At 44.2% G+C, this 17,870-nt stretch overlaps 1 protein-coding gene across 7 annotated transcripts in view; it reads left to right on the forward strand.

Moving 5' to 3' along the window:
• The window catches only part of DGKI (diacylglycerol kinase iota), a 247,838-nt gene that overhangs the window by 189,565 nt on the left and 40,403 nt on the right, over positions 1–17,870 (forward strand). For 5 of the 7 annotated variants that reach the window (XM_083401411.1, XM_083401412.1, XM_083401413.1 and 2 more), the window contains 4 exons: positions 4,142–4,211; positions 5,846–5,886; positions 9,302–9,429; positions 12,242–12,367. In XM_083401411.1, the coding sequence (XP_083257537.1) occupies positions 4,142–4,211; positions 5,846–5,886; positions 9,302–9,429; positions 12,242–12,367 (365 nt within the window). The remainder of the gene's footprint in view (positions 1–4,141; positions 4,212–5,845; positions 5,887–9,301; positions 9,430–12,241; positions 12,368–17,870) is intronic. The other 2 variants (XM_083401415.1, XM_083401417.1) reach the window with 1 other exon arrangement.

A 17,870-nucleotide genomic window follows, 5' to 3' on the forward strand; every position in this document is an offset into this window, starting at 1 on the left:
AGGAAGGAGAAGCCATCCTTTGGTTGATTCTGGTGTGTGAAGTGGATGGAGGATTTATGTGATGGAAATAGTTTTTGCAAAAGCAGCACAAGTCAGGCTTTGCCTCTGGGTTTGCCATATCTTTGAATCTCTTGGGAGCTTGCATGAGAAGGGTGTCGGGAGCTTCATTTACTTCCCCATCCTGCATAACGAAGGAGGGAAGTGGATGATAGATAGACGACTTAAAACAAGCCCGGAGGCAGCAGCTAATAAGACGAATCTTGCAGCTTCTCATGGGACCGACGTAAAGGCCATTAACCACCGGCAGAAATCTCATGCCAAGCTAATGAGCATCAGCCTGGTCGTGAGAAATTAGAGATGGAGTCTTTCAATGAATTAAACCCTAATTGTTGTAACAGTATGGTTTTAGAAATTGCCCAGGCAGAGAGGGCTGGCTTCTTGCACACCAAGAATGCATGAGCCAAGAACAGTTGTTTTTTTTTGAGTCAACCACAATCCAGATGGTATTTACAGTTCAGTTGCATATTTTTGGCCATGGTGCTATATCTTTCTTCAAAGCTGGCTTTGTTTACTAGCTAAGAGCCTCTAGCAGGCTGCAATGTTTAAACAACAACAACATGGGACAGGCTAGCGCTCCACATTTGTTTACTTTTGTCGGTGCACATTTTAGAGGCTGTATTTTAAAACGAAACACCCATTTAACATAACTCAGAAGATTTGACCAATGGCATCAATGGCTAGCCATGATGCTGTATAATTGCTCCACTGCTGAAGGCTGTATGCCTCTTAACCAGTGGCGTAGCGTGGGGGGTGCAGGGGGGGCCGGCCGCATTGGGCGCAACATCTGGGGGGGGTGCGCTCGCACTCGCAGAGCTAAAATCAGTGCTAAAATCCACGGGTTAGGGGGTGCAAATTACTTGCCTTGCCCCGGGTGCTGACAACCCACGCTACGCCACTGCTCTTAACATCAGTTTCCGTTGAGCACAAATGTGGGAGAGTGCTGTTGTGCTTGTGTCTGGCTACCAAGCTTCCCACAGGGATCTCGTTGACCACAGTGAGATGAGGACACAGGGCTGGATGAGCCTTTGGTCTGCTCCTCTAGGTATGTTCTTATGACACTGGCAATACATTATTGACCCGGTTACTGACTGCGCAGCTTATATGCAATTATTCTCATATAGATTCACAATAGCCCAGTATAATCCATCACAAAGTTCAAAAATACCCATAGGAGTGATTCTCACGACTGAAAATTGGCCTGGCTGTGTGGCAAGCTCCAGGTATCGTACAATTGGCTGAGCAACCATCCGTCACAGCATGGCATGTCCAGATAGATTTTCAATCTGCAATGAAAGTGTGTGGGTGTAATCGTCATTGCAGCCTAAAAACCAATTGGGGGAAATAATAATCTGACAAATGCATGGCTGTTTGGCTCACTCATTGATTTTATTGTCCAGCCGGGGGCAATTTTTCAGTCATGTGAATCCACCCCGAAGAGTTCATTCATGCCTGCATGTCACTCAGTGGCTCACACCTGAATGTGTGAGGTGATTCCTTTGGAAAGTGGTGCTTAGGAGATTCCATGGAAGTTCTTTCTCTGGGAAACTGATTGGTGCTGAGACTGGTTCAGTATTAGCTACACAGATTGGCAGCAGCTCTCCAGAGTTTCAGACAGGAGCCCATCATTTCCTACCTGGAAATGCGAGGGGTTTAACCTGGCACATTTTGCAAGCAAAGTATGTGCTTTTCCCATGAGCCTTTCCCTTTCTGTACTGTTTCCCACATGCAAGTGTCCCTAGTGGTTGTTGCCATTATCAACTGGCGGATAGGCATGTGGGAGCTCACTTTCCATATACGATCCTGATTAAGCATTTAAATTAAAGTAAAGTAATATTTGCAAAAGTTTAATACAGTGGTACCTCGGGTTAAGTACTTAATTCGTTCCAGAGGTCCGTTCTTAACCTGAAACTGTTCTTAACCTGAAACACCACTTTAGCTAATGGGGCCTCCCACTGCTGCCGTGCCACCAGAGCAGGATTTCTATTCTCATCCTGAAGCAAAGTTCTTAACCCGAGGTACTATTTCTGGGTTAGCGGAGTCTGTAACCTGAAGCGTATGTAACCTGAAGCGTATGTAACCCAAGGTACCACTGTATTGTAGCTGTTGCTGGACCATACCTTAGGCAGCACCCAGAGCATGGGTAGCCAAACTAAGGCCCAGGGGCCGGATCCAGCCCAATTGCCTTCTAAATCTGGCCCACAGACTGTCCGGGAATCAGCGTGTTTCTACATGAGTAGAATGTGTCTTTTTATTTAAAATGCATCTCTGGGTTATTTATGGAGCATAGGAATTCATTCACCCCCCCCCCCCAATATATATAATCCGGCCCCCCACAAGGTCTGAGGGACAGTGGACCGCCCCCCTGCTGAAAAAGTTGGCTGCCCCCGCCCACTGCTTCCTCATCACCCAAACCCTGTGTTTACTTGAAGTAAAGCCATTTTTCACATGCAATCCTAAACATGTTTATTTGAAAGCTAACTCTACAATATCAACAGGACTTTGTAGGAAACATGTTGTTTGACAAAGCAATCCCTCCAGCTATCACCTTGAAAATAACTTTTAGGTTAAATGCAGTTAATAACCATATCTGCACCAACATTTCAGTGGCAGGATTTATGATAAAATAAAACTGCTATTGCAGCATCCCCAAGAGATAACTGATATCTGCAATACACTATATTACTCAGTGTTAAGTGTGATGGATAAGTGTCTTAAGTGTGTTTTCCTCACCTTTTCACCAGGTCTAGCAAACTCACTCCAATCCATCCTGTGAGTCAAAACTCGCTCCCATTAACCTTCTCACTCAGAAGGAGGAAGAAATTCCTATTGCCCGATGTTGATATATTTCATATGATTTGCAACTATGCGAATGGTGCAGTGTTATGGAAATATATTAAGACTCGGAAAAACTGTTCTTTGCCCAAGGGGACACACTTCTCTGCATTAAATAAATAAGTGGGAAGGGAGTTGACAAGGTAGCTAATCCTGGGGATTTGACTGTAACAAGCATGGAGTGTTGGTGGTGGGAGGGAGCAAATTGCCTTCAGATCTAGTACTGTATTTAATTAACTAATTGCCTGAACATGTTTGTGGTGCCATCTCTCTTCCTTGCTTCGAGTCCCTCTTTCTGTGTGGCCTGTGAATTATCTTCTGAATCCTTAAAGCACATGTACTGGCATTTGTCCACAACCCTCATTCCACTCCTATCACCATTGCCTCCACAATGTCTGTCTTTATCTCTGAGCTTCTTGGGGCCTTTCTGTTTTACCTATAAGCTGTCCTTTGCAGTGATGGCCTTCCAATTATAGGCCAATTAGCCTGCTCTCAATAATTGGGAAGCTGTATGCCCGTTTCCTCAGTAGCAAACTGACAACTTTTCTAAATGAACACAATATACTATCTGAAGCCCAGGCAGCTTTTCGTGAGAACCATTCAACAACAGACCACTGTCTAATGCTGTCCTTCCTAGCCGAGAAGTATACCAAGCCTCTACAGGGTAAACTCTTCGTGGCCTTCATGGATCTGAAATCAGCGTTTGACTCCATCCCCAGATCCCAGCTATGGTCCAAATTAAGTCTGATTTTGCAGGACAAACGACTTCTCTTTCTCATAAAAGCCCTGTACAATGGAACCAAACTTCAGGTCCGATGTGGTCGACAGGGACAGCTATCGAACAGCATCGAGATGACTAGGGGGGTGAGACAGGGTTGTATTTTGGCCCCCACATTGTTTTGTCTATTCTTAAATGACCTAGAAGAGAACTTAATGGACCCAGATGGACACATTCCAAAAATAGGAATGAGAAGGACCCCCTTGCTGTTATATGCTGATGACGTGGCCATCATCTCACGTTCCAGACCGGGTTTGAATTATCTGTTGAGGAAATTTTCTGATTACTGTTCTGGAAATGGTTTATCCATTAATTATGAAAAATCTAAAATTTTAGTCTTAGAAAGAAGATTCTCCAGGTCTAAATGGGTGCTGGATGGCCATAACCTTGAACAGATAAAATATGAAGAACAACTACTCCTCCTTCTTATTTCTTAATTTTTTCCCTCCCTCCTCCTCTTGTTCTATCCAGGACCAGGAAACCTCTTTCCCAAGAGCATTGTCGGTTCAGAGGCTTTCTCCTAGATGGTGCTTCCTAGATGGTAAGTGCAGAAAATGGTTTCATTCATCCTTGCAGCAAAGAGGCCGTAGGCCGTTTATACACTAAACCTTTAAAGCACATTCCAAACACATTCTTTCTCTCAAAAGAATTCTGGACGCTGTAGTTTACCCCTTACAGAGTTACAATTTCCAGCAAGCCTTAACAAACAACAGTGCCCAGAATTCTTTTAGGAAATGAATGTGCTTTACTGGTATTGTGTATACACTGTCTGAGGAATCTACTTAGACACTCACATTTAAGAGTTTTGCCAACGGTTACTGTAGTGGCGGACCTTGGTTGTCTCAAATTTCAGTGGCACCCTGTGTGGCGCCAAAATCCAGGGGCCCCTGCCTCTTGTCTCCCATTCCATTCGGCCCAGACACTGAGATCCAGTGCTGAGGGCCTTCGGGTGGTTCCCTCACTGCGAGAAGTGAAGCTACAAGGAACCAGGCAAAGGGCCTTCTCAGTAGTGGTGCCTGCCCTGTGGAACGCCCTCCCATCAAGGAAATTAACAACTATCTGACTTTTAGAAGACATCTGAAGGCAGCCCTGTTTAGGGAGGTTTTTAATGTTTGATGTTTTATCAATTATTATTATTTATTTATTTGTTTTTATTCTGTTGGGAGCCACCCAGAGTAGCTGGGGAAACCCAGCCAGATGGGTGGGGTATGTATGTATATATGTATGTCTGTATACATACATACATACATACATACATACATACAGCAATAGTGGTAGATCCTACTCCAGCTCCCCAGAAGCTCTGAACCCAGTGTGACCACACTGGTCACATTCCCCTAGAGCAGCCTCTGATAACTGAAGCTTTTCTAGCTGTCCTTAAAATGAATTTTGAATCTACTGTCTGTTAAATCAATACATGTGTGTATTCCATTATCATCCACCATCAAAACAATCAGTTGTTGTTGATGATGTGTGTAATGTTAATTATGGAGAGTATGGCTAGTATCCTGTAGCACCTGCTATCTGAGATGTCACTTTGTAATACATTTCTCCCCCCTATCCCAGAAGAGACAAGGGAGAGCCCCCTGGGGAAATCCTGCCATTTTGGAAATGTGTTATTATCAAACAAGAGTATTGCATTGCTATTTTCTTGCCTTATTTGTCTACTTATTTATTTCCCATGCTGGTCTTACAAAGGTTTAAAATAAAATGCGTAACTGAAATGCAGGTCCATTCTACACATGATTGCTAATATACCAGCTGCCCATCAAATGTCTTAAATCACACGCACAAACAACACATGGTCACATGTTACTGGGTAATCCTATTCATGCTTATTATAGGCTGTATGATTATATAACAGACAAATTCTGCAAGAACAAATATCCCAGGATCTCAGTGAGCTTTACGTGCACATGTACTTTGCAAACACTTTATACTGTACACCTTCAGATGAAGGGTGTAGCATAAATTTAATAAATAAAATAAATGAATAGCATGGTTGAAGCATCAAAATAGAATTGTTGGGTGGTGGGTTGTTGTTGTTTTGGTATGTAAGAGTTTTTGCTGCTGAGATTTTTGCTGAACTTTTAGAAGAAGAAGAAATAGCAAGCTTTAAGAACATTTTCCCCCCAGACCTTTTCTTTAATGTAGTTATTTCCTTCTTATTTCCAGCAACTTCGGCCGATCGCTTTTACCGCATCGACAGATCTCAGGTACACCACAGCACCTTTTCTTCCTTTCATTCCCCTTAAAGCAATCCTTGCCACCGTAGTGCTCTGATTGTATTTTGTACTCCCACCAGTCCCAGCCAGCCCAGTCAAAAACATCTGGAGTCTGAAACATCAGGAAGGCACTGGGTTGGCAAAGGAACTGCTTTAAAAGATTATGTCAGATGGTAAAGGTAAAGGGACCCCTGACCATTAGGTCCAGTCGTGACCGACTCTGGGGTTGCAGCGCTCATCTCGCTTTATTGGCTGAGGGAGCTGGCGTACAGCTTCCGGGTCATGTGGCCAGGAGGACTAAGCCGCTTCTGGTGAACCAGAGCAGCACACGGAAACGCCGTTTACCTTCCCGCCGGAGCGGTACCTATTTATCTACTTGCACTTTGACGTGCTTTCGAACTGCTAGGTTAGCAGGAGCAGGGACCGAGCAATGAGAGCTCACCCCATCGTGGGGATTCGAACAGCCGACCTTCTGATCTGCAAGTCCTAGGCTCTGTGGTTTAACCCACAGCGCCACCCACGTCCCCTACGTCAGATGGTACAGGATTGGATTTACCATTATACTCCAGATAACAGGACAATAACCAAATAGCAACATCTTGTTATATCTAATTGTTTATCAGTTGCATAGTTGGGGCAGATGATCAAGTGTCCATCTATAGGATACGATTGATCTGTGATGTTCCATGACCTCAGAAGGAGATGGACTCTCCTACTCTGGAAGTTTTTAAACAGAGGTTGGATGTCCATCTGTCAGGGACACTTTAGCTGTGATTCCTTCACTTCAGGGATAGGACTAGATGAACCGTGGGGTCTCTTCCAACTCTACAATTCTATGATTCTAAGCAATGCTGAATTAAAATTCTAGGATGTGCTGCATGCAAATCAAGTCACATTTTTTTTGCAACTCAGGACTCCAAATCTCAGAGAAAACTTGAGCCCGTTGTTTAAATGTTGGAAAATCAAATTCAAAAATATTGGAGACTCTTGCATTCAGTAGAGTATGAATTAAATAAAACACCCTGTGTGCACTGGCAGAAGACAGCCAAAGTCAAAAGAACATTTAGAGGCAAAAAGGATCTGCTCTGTCTTTCTGGCTCAAACCCAGTTTGATGTCTAATAGCACAACTTTCGTCTCCTTTCTTGCTTATCTTTCTGTGCTCGGGACAGCTGCATTTTAAAAAGTAAATCTCCGCGTTTATCTCCTTTTGCTGTTTACAGTCTGCCTGAAATCCTAATCCACTGCATGGGAGATAAGATAACTCTGGAAATTATGATAATGTTACAAGCCAGTACAAAATACATCTCCATGCTTTAAAAGCACATCAAACTAATGGTACTGACATTTGTCAGAAATGTAGCACTTTGTGTGCGTGTTGAGCATTTACTGGAAGTTTCGCAAACAGTAGTAGTAATTCTGTTTAGGCTTCCTTTTTAAAAAAACAAAACAACATTTATTGGCTGTGCAGCTGCAACAAACTAAATAAAGGTGTGTTTGATGCTTTCTGGGACTATAAGCAGAGCCCTGTTGCATCAGACCAATGGTCCATGCATTCCAGCATCCCATCTACTGTATATATTTCTGCTGCAGTCCTATAGAATGTGTGGAGCTCAATGTGATGTGTGTATAAAGGTAAAGCTAAAGGGACCCTTGACCATTAAGTCCAGTCGCGAACAACTCTGTGGTTGTGGCACTCATCTAGCTTTACTGGCCAAGCGAACCTACGTTTGTCCACAGAGTTTTTCCGGGTCATGTGGCGATACCTATTTATCTACTTGCACTTTTTGGTGTGCTTTCGAACTGCTAGGAGCTGGGATTGAGCAACGAGAGCTCACCCCGTTGTGGGGATTTGAACCGCTGACCTTCCGATTGGCAAGCCCAAGAGACTCAGTGGTTTAGACCTCAGTGCCACCCGTGTCCACGATGTGTGTATACTTGGGAATAAATTCCACTGAATTCAACAGAACCTATTCCCCAATCAGTGTGCATAGCCTTAGCAGGCAATGCTTTAGCCTTTTTTTCATCCCCATAACAATATTTTATGGTTGCCTGCCTCATTTTATAGGTGGGAATTGAAACTGGGAGAAGGAGCAAATGGGGCACTGCCCCACTAACCTCAGCCTCTGCTCAGCCAGACTCAACCAGCCTGTCTTCTTACTTACATGCAATCCTGGCAGTAGCACTGCCAATCATCTTCCTCCTCCTTAATCACAGTGTGAACATCCAGGGAGTAGGATGGAGACAAAACTAGAATTAGTTGGCTCTGCCTGACATTACTGCTGGCTGCACCTGATTTTGGTCTCCCTGCTTTCTGCCCAGCCAGTTCCAGTGGGCAGCTGCCCCCGCTGAGATGGTGATTTATAGCCACCCAGTGAGTCTAATACTATGTACCAGTGGCCCAGTTCCAACCCACTCTCCACTGTATGCAAGAGTCATGGAATCATAGAACTGTAGAGAGTTGGAAGGGACCCCAATGCAATGCAGGGATATCAGCTAAAGCATTTATGACAGGTGACCATCCAACCTCTGCTTAAAAACCTCCAAGGAAGGAGAGGCCACAACCTCCCAAGGGAGACTATTCCACTGTCAAACAGCTCTTACTGTCAGAAAGTATTTTTTCCTGATGCTTCATTGGAATCTCCTTTCTTGGAACTTGAAGCCATTGGTTCAAGTCTTTCAATAAAAGCACCCAGCTTGTGGTGGTCAGTTGAAATCTCTGTGCATATTGACTCCTCCTTAAGGCCAGCCATTCACCATGCACAAGATCCAGGGGTGGCTTTTGTTGTTTGTTTTTGCATTATATGGTGTGTTGGGAAATCAAAGACATTTCTGGTGCCGCCCCCTTAATGGACTTCTTTGTGTGATGTTTGGACACACATGCTTGGTTATCTAAGGACATAAGAAGAGCCTGCTGGATCAGGCCAGTGACCTATCAGGTCCAACATCCTGTTTTCACAGTATCCAGTCAGATGCCTGTGGGAAACATTTATATAGCACCCAACCACAAGAGCATTCTCTCTCTCCTTCCTGCAGTTTCCAGCAACTTGCATCCAAAAGCATTACTGCCCCTGATCATGATGGCAGAGTGTAGCCAACATAGCTGATCAATAGGACTTTCCCTCCATTAATTTGTCTAATCCTGTTTTAAAGTATTGGTGGCCATCACTGTCTCCTATGGGAGCGAGTGCCGTCGTTTAATTATGCATGGCATGAATAAGTTTTCTTCTGTATTTTCTATCTACAAGGAAAGCTTTTGTATGGGAAGGATTTTCAGTTCCTTTCCACGCAATGGCCATGGCCTGCTCATCATGACGAACATTTTCTTTATGTCTAGAAACTGAGTTCCATTTAGTTCATTGTGCACAAACTATGGATTAATCATTCACTCTCATGCTGTTGCTGCAGGAACATTTGCACTTCGTGACTGAAATTTCGCAGGACGAGATTTTTATTCTGGACCCAGAAATGGTGGCAACGCAGCCTGCAGGGACGCCTCCAGGAATGCCTGATCTGGTAGTGGAGCAGGCCTCTGGGTAAATTTCTTCTTTTCCCCCAGCATGAAGTGGGATCTGGAAGTCTCTGTACATACCGTACCATCCCCTTGTATAATGGGAGCTGCTCCAGAGGACAGTTTCATGCATTCACCCTTGTGAAGAGTACAAAAAGGGAGAAAGTGTTCATACAGGCTAAATTTCAAACCAGAGATGTGTGACTAATGCTTGCTCCTTTGAGAGATGCAAGGACTCAGCCTATATGGGAATTCGGCATCCTGCTTGCTTCAGGTTACCCAGATACCAGTTATTGGTCCTGATGGTTTTAACTGCCAGTGACTTCTGGGTATCTGAATTTTTGCTCCTCTGACTTAAACTAAATAAAGGAACATTAGTTTATGCAATTTTATGCAAACTGTTTCAAAGAATTTAGAACCTGTTTGATTGGTGCTACTTTCCTAAAGGCATCCTGGGAATTTATTTGTTTATTTTGCTTAGAGGTTTCTTCACCAGAAATGGTCACAGTTCAGAAAAAAAGAAGAAGGTACAATGAAACATCTGTCTTATCTATTTCAAACTGAAGATTGTTGTGCATTGTAAGAAATGCCTTTTAGATTTTTCACAACAAATCTTAATTGCATTTCATCAGTGTTGTGTCTGAAATAGTCCATGAGTGGCAACCCAGATGGCAGGAGTATCAGGAGTTCAGCTGAAGAGCCCTCTTGCAACCTTATAAGATTGGCAGGTGAAAATAATGGTTAAGGAAACATGCAAGAGTATGAGAAGAGTTGTGAATAATCAACTCTGCAGAGAAGAAAGGCATGGAATGATCCTCTTCTGGGAATAGTAATATGGATGAATCAGTCAGTTTCAGTTTGCCCCCACACCTGCAAAGGAGCCTCAGAGACAGTACTGGAATTAGAGTTATATTTATTCGAAACAGAACAAGTTGGAAAAGCAGCAAACCAACTTCAACCCAATTAACCCAGCTTCAACTAAATTCAAGAAGTACAGGCAGGTGAGGGTTTAACTCATTCTGGTAGGGAAGCATCTCTCAAGCCCTCCTGGGCACGTGTTCCAGCCTCAGACAGGAGCTCTCCAGCAAAGGATGTGGAGCAGTAAACAAACACCTTCCTTGCCAGGGTGCTGAGCAATCATCTAAGGTGCGCATGCCAGGCCTCAAGGATGCCTCCATGTCACCCCAAACAAAGTACTGGCAGATCTCTACCCAATAGCGCCTCATTTCCCTCATTATCTCTTCACCCATTCTTTCCTTCCCTGTCCATGCTTCATGCTGCAACAGGCACCATCCACACCACTGCAGGAATGCTGAATGAACTGAACAATGTGAAGCAGGCAAAAGGCAGGCAGGTTCCTAGGCTAATAAGGCAGCGCGCACGCACGCACGCGCGCATGCACCAACCCACCCACCCAAATAAAAATTCCTGCCCAGTTCCCTCAACAGATGATTTGCTAATGCCCACACTGCACACAGGAAAAGAGGTTTGCAAACCAGTAAAGAGTAAAAGTTTGCAAACCAGTAAAGAGAAGGAATTGGCTTGTGAAACCCATCTACCATCACTTTGCTGTCTCAGCATGTGATCCCCTCATCCTCTCCCTTTGGAAGCAACAAGCTCCTGAACTGTCTTCTGGAGCAGGGGAGGGGCGGGGAAAAATATGCGCCCACTTTAGAAATTTTCTCAGTCTCTCATTTATCCCGTCTTCTGTTTGCCTCATGTCTGCTGCAGTTTGCAATTGCTGCTTGATTGTAAAACGATTGTAAAACGATTGTAAAACGAAAGAAAACCAAAAACCTAAAAGCAGTTCATTAAAAAGTCAGCATGCAATTTCCCCCCAAAATACCAAGGCTGGCTTGCAACTTCACCTGTTAGAAAAAAATTCCCTAATTTATGTATTTTTGCATTCAGTTTACTGATTTATGTGCACTGGTACCTCTGGTTGCGAATGGGATCCATTCTGGAGCCCCGTTCGCAACCTGAGCAGAATACAACCCGTGTCTGTGTGTGCGCGGGTCGCAATTCGCCACTTCTGCACATGCGTGTGATGTCATTTTGAGCGTCTGCGCATGCACGAGTGACGAAACCCAGAAGTAACCCTTTCCGGTACTTCTGGGTCGCCACTGGACGCAACCTGAAAATGCTCAACCTGAAGCAAACACAATACGAGGTATGAATGTACACCTCCCCCCCCCCGTAATGCATTGTTTTTGGCATGAGCACAGAACTTCAACATTTGGAGAAGCACGGATTTAGCCGTGTTTCAGTTAGCGTGTGGGTTCCTGAAGTGCTAATTAAGTAGGTTCACATTTGAAAAGGTGTAATGGTTCTAGCGGTTGCTCGTGCGTAAGTTGCCGTTACTCCTGGCTAGGTTGCCTGGTTGAACCCTTTCTGTCTGGACAGCCTCAAGTTCCATGGCTGCCTCAGTCGCTGGCAGAATCCGTCAGTGGGCATTTCTTAAACCTCTTCCAGCATAGAAGCTGTTTGACGCCCAGTCTCCTCCCCCTTTGCCTGCGCGGAAGTTTTCTGCGCAAGGTACTCGTGCCCTCTCTGCTGGTCTCCTGTGAAGAGTCCTGGAGCCACCTCTCCGATTCCTCCATCTCCCCCCCGTTTTCCACTGGTGTTACACTGATTTCCTTCCCCAGCGGATGGGCTGCCCCTCCTCCTACTTGGACCCTCTCCACCATCGTCCTGGAGCCTCCTCTCCGCCTCCCGCTCCGATGGCAGTTCCCTGACAAAAGGGGAACCAAGCAGCGCTACCCCGCCCCACCCAAAAATAAAGCAAAAACTCCCATCTGAGAATAATGGTGTTTTCCATTTGGAAATCTTTTTCTCAGAATATCAGATCGGTGGAATCCTGCTGTTCGAAAGCGCATGCTGAGCGACAGCGGCCTGGGGAAGATGTCCCCTCACTACGAGGTACCTGAGAAACAAAAGGAGGCCAGCAAGACGCACATGCTGCAGTAAGAGCCCTCTGCATTTCTCTGCTTGATGCCGCATTGCTGCCACCACCAAAGGCAATTTTACCTGCTCTTTTACAATGCGTTTTCGATACACTGTTCTGATGTGCTCTGCATTCTCTGCTTTCTTTCAATCTGCCTCATACTTTGTCATCTTTTTTTTTTTTTTAAATCTACCTTGTGCGCCCTTGATTCAAACTAAGCCAGGGCATATCTGAACTGCAAAGTCTAGGGATTTTTGCAATATTTGAACGAGGAAGAAGAGAATGTACGAAGCTGCTTTATATGTTGAGTCAGACCATTGGTGTGTGTATGGCATGCTAGGTGAGGGGCAGTACCTCTGGTGGGGGACATGTCCCCCCTTGGTCCCCACCCTACACTCAGATCTCACTCAGATCTAGCATGTGACAGCGGCCACATCCCAGGAAACAGTTTGACTGGGTGGCTAAACCAGGCGAGGGTAGCCGATGGGTCTTTAACCCTCAGTGAGTTAGGGACTTTGCGGAAGAGACCAATAATGGGTTCAATGGTTAGGAAGGCTGTTTCTGCACATTCTGCAGAGGGAAATGAGGGGCAGATGGGGCTCATCAATCTGGGAAGGTATCCCACCCAGGAGAAGGAAAACTTGGATGTTGAACCTCCACTGCTTTGCGGCTATACTCAGGAATAACCTTAGGAATAACCTCTATCTGCTGCCTTGTGGGACACCTTTGGGAGAATTCTTATACACATGCAGTTGTACCTTGGTTTTCGAACAGCTTAGTTCATGAACAACTTGGAACTCGGAAGTAGCTGTTTCAGTTTGCAAACTTTGCCTCGGACGCTGAGCGTCCGGCGTGGCTTCTGATTGGCTGCAGGATGCTTCTGCAGCCAATTGGAAGCCGCACCTTGGTTTCTGAATGGTTTGGAAGTCGAACAGACTTCCGGAATGCACTCTGTTTAAAAACTAAGAGTACCACCGTACATAACTATATGCATGCGCGCGCGCACACGCACACACACACACTTGTCACAAGAAGCATTTTAGGTCTGCTTGAATTGGCCATGTAAAATCTTTATGGTGCTCTCTGTGTATCTTGGAAATTGATTTTCAAAACACTCACCAGGCTGTCCTGACCTTTCTTGGATCACGTGGGCAAAGCACATCACAACTCCAAGACCCTGGGCTGGGGGCCTCTGAAATGCCTGAGCTATAAATCTAAACAGCAACACTTTCAAATTCTAGCTGGCCATAAATGAAGCTTCTCTGAAGGGAAGACAAAAAAAAAAAAAAAAAAAAAGGGGGGGGGGAGAGAAAGAGAATCTATTCCCTGACCCTTAGCAGCATTCCAGAGCAACTTGAAAACAGTGGTACCTCGGGTTACATCCGCTTCAGGTTGCATACGCTTCAGGTTACAGACTCCGCTATCCCAGAAATATTACCTTGGGTTAAGAACTTTGCTTCAGGATGAGAACAGAAATCGTGTGGCGGTGGTGGGGCAGCAGTGGGAGGCCCCATTAGCTAAAGTGGTGCTTCGGGTTAAGAACAGTTTCAGGTTAAGAACGGACCTCCGGAACGAATTAAGTACTTAACCTGAGGTACCACTGTAATTGTAGGCTCATCCATGACAGTTTTTGTAACGGACAAGAAAGACAGGAGTGCACTCTGTGAAGAACAGCTAGTGATGGTTCTTAAGATGGTACATTAATCTAGAGACCCAAATTTACTTGCATTTTCACCCCTTTTTTGGCCCATGGACATTCTTGCCCTCCTGGTTCAGAATTATAACATGGAGGCAGAAGAAGGAAGCGCATAGAATGAAAGCAATTGCACCACACTCTCTTTCCTTCTGTTTGTTTTGCATCACAATTTCTGCACAATTTTTATTTGTAACCTTTAGCACAATTTCTTATAAATAAAATAAATCTGCAGAACACCCCTTTGAAGTTGGCTAGGTTGAGAAGACCATGGGGATTTTAACTCTGACCCTAGCCTGACTGTCTAGAATCTGACCATGGCTCCAGACTACCTCTTCAGCAGCTGATTTTTAAATTTCTTGCTTTATTTGGCAAATTTTAGAATGACCTGGTGGTTTATTCACATATACAAGAAAAAAAAAAGTTCCCTCTCTCCTATGTGGTCAGACTTCAGACTTTGTTTTGTGAAGGCCACATTTACATGACGCATGTCTTGATCTTGAGACACATGGGAGTTTTTCTAATTTATATCTGGTGTACAACTTATACATTTTTTGTCCAAACTGATTGCTGAAATTGACTTGATTTTTAAAAATAGAAGGTATTCAAGACTTTTGGCTCCTCAATCCTGATTTAAGCATCCTTTCTTCTCCTCTTGATAGTGATGTAGAACTGTGGTAAAAGAGGACTGAAATATGTGAGGACTGGGGCAGGATTCTCACGCATTTGTTCCCTCAGCATTTCCTGCATCTGCCACCAGGGGCGCAGTAGCTCTGACAGGTGTCAGCAGTAGCCTGGTCAGGAAGTCCTGGCCTGTGAAGGACTTAACATATGACTGCCAAAGTTGGCTGCCATTGAGAAGACAGGAGGCAGTGTAGTAGTTAGAGGGTTGGACCAGGGCCTGGGAGACCACAGTTCAAATCTCCACTGGGTGACCTTGAATCACTAACTCACAGCCTAACCTATCTCACAGTGTTGTTTTTGTAGGTTACAAGTGTCAACAATTAGTAAATAAGAGCATACCCTCCAACATTTTTCTGATGAAAATGGGTACATCCCATTCCATAATGATAATTTTACTATTTATATGCCACACAACTTATTGGGTTGCCCTAGCACTCTGGGCAGCTTCCAACATATATAATAACATAATAAAACATTAAACGCACCAAAAAACCTCCCTAAACAGAATTGCCTTCAGATGGCTCAGGGGTCGGATAACTCCATACTTTCCCAACATTTCTCCAATGAAAATAGGGACATCCTAGGGGAAATCGGGACATTCTGGGATCAAATCAGAAACTGGGACAGCTTCTCTAAGTCAGGGACGTCTCTGGAAAATAGGGACACTTGGAGGGTCTGTAAGAGTGGTCATTGGAACATCAGATGAATGAGGGAAAACTTAAGTATACCCAAGTAACATGGGCCTGTTTTATTGTATTTTAAATATATTGCAAACTATCACAAGAACTTTGGTTAGCAGGCCAGGTATAAATACTGAAAGTGAACAAATGAATATGCTAGCAAGAGACTTGTTGAGCAACAGCAATGACAGCTTTGCCACATGTGTGCTCCTTGCGATCTAAATTCGGAACATGCCAGTTTGGTTGTGTGAATGGGATCGGGATGTAGCCATATGCCCTGCATCTGGGAAGAACCCCTCCAACCAAACTGAGTTCCCCTAATTTCAACTGATGTTGTGCTGCTTGTCATTTTCTGCCATCGTCCTTGGGCAGAAACACCAAACCAAAATTCTGTCTGCATATGAGAATGACATTTCCCTTGCATTTGGCCCACTCGCCCTCCTGGTGTTTGAGGTCAGGGGTAGATGGCACACAGCTGCTTCTGGTGAGAACAGGAACATTTTCGGGTGCTGTCCAGATGTGGTGGTGAAAAAAGAGTATACTATAAAGCGTTAAATTGCTGCCATCCACTCCCATTCCTATTCTCAGTGAATAATGTTTTTTATATAATTCAAATTCCCTGAAGTGGAAGCAAGATTGCTCTTTCCCCCTCCTCTGAATCTTGGAAGCAGAGACTCTTAATTATGTTTTTGTAGCATCTCTGCACCTGACGCATCGTGGAGGAAATTTGCCCTGCTGACAAATTGCTCTGGCAGGTAGTGACACACAAAATGCACCCACATGCCAGGAGCTTACAAATTGGCATCTTCCAAACAAGCTTGCTGTTGACTAGCGCCACCTTCATTCCTTTCCTTTCCCCCTTCCCTCCTTCCGTCTCTGAAATGAACAACTAAGCTCCTAACCTTTCTTTGGGACTGATTTCAAGCAGATTGGCTAAGAACATCACTGGTCCTGGCGCAAAAATGTTTTGCTGCAATTTAGATTTTAAATGCTCTTTGAATATTGCCAGCGACTAAAGCAAAGGCAAACAAAAAAACATTTTGACAGTGAAGTATAAGACTTTAAAAAATGTTGGAATACATTTTAGGATACAAACTCGATGTTGGCAGAGAAGATAGACATATGATGCCTTTCCCATTCTTCACCATAATGTGAATTATTTTCTCCCCTCCATCCGGGTCTGAGTACTTGCCTTGACCAGATAAGAATAGGTGATTTCTTCAAAAGCCTTCACAGACTTCACTCGCGATATCTTTTTCTTTCTTTCTTTCTTTCTTTCTTTCTTTCTTTCTTTCTTTCTCCTTTTTTGTTTATTATTCTGTTCAAGGTCAGAGAGACATAAAGGAAAAGAGTGAACAAATTTCAGGGTCATAAACATTTGTGCAATGAGTTTCTGTCTGAATAATGAAGAGGGAAATAGACCCATGGGAATCTGATCTCTGTGGAGTTCTTCTCACAACTCTGATCTGATGTACAATTCAAAGTTTTGGATTTGAAAGAAACAAATGGCTTGGGTCTAGGATACCTCAGAGATGGGCATAGCATCTACTTTGCTTGCAGAAGATTCCAGATTCAAACCACCAGCACCCACATCTCCATTTCGGACTAAGACTATCTGCCCCTTCTGAAAGTCCAGAAAACTGCTACCAGTCAGTGTCAACTGGTTTTCCTCATCCTTGGGTCTCCAGATGTTGCTGGACTACAACTCCCATCATCTCTGACCGTTGGTATTGCTAACCAGGGATGATGGGAGTTGGGGGTCCAACATCTGGGGACTCAGTGTTGAGGGAGGCTGAAGTAAGTAATTTTTTTTGTTTATTTAGTTCATAAATTTTATTTCATTTTTAAAAACCTCAAAGCAGGTTACAAAAAATAAATCAGTAAAATCAAGAAACAACAGCCATACTTGATTATCTGGATCATAGAATTTAAGAGTTGGAAGGGACCCGCAAAGGTCTTCTAGGACCCACATACCTACGGGACCGCCTCTCCTGGTATGCCCCGCGGAGGACCTTAAGGTCCACAAATGACAACATTTTGGAGGTCCCAAGTCACAAGGTGGTTAGATTGGTCTCAACTAGGGCCAGGGCCTTTTCAGTATTGGTCCCGACTTGGTGGAACACTCTGTCACAACAGACAAGGGCCCTGCAGGACTTGACACCTTTCTGCAGGGCCTGCAAGACAGAGCTGTTCCGCCTGGCTTTTGGTTTGGACTCAGTCTGACCCTTATGTTTCCCTCTGCTTACAGTTTTGATTTATGGGCTACTTTTAAAATGAGGCTGCATTTTAAATGGCATTTTAACCTTTAAATGACATTTTAAATTGTTTCCCCCCCCTAATATGTTTTTACTGTAATTTTACTAGTCTTAGCTGCCCTGAGCCCGGCTCTGGCCAGGGAGGGTGAGGTATAAATAAATTATTATTATTATTATTATTATTATTATTATTATTATTATTATTATCCA

This window comes from Podarcis tiliguerta, assembly GCF_965153285.1.
Source record: "Podarcis tiliguerta genome assembly, chromosome: 10".
Lineage (NCBI taxonomy): Eukaryota > Metazoa > Chordata > Lepidosauria > Squamata > Lacertidae > Podarcis > Podarcis tiliguerta.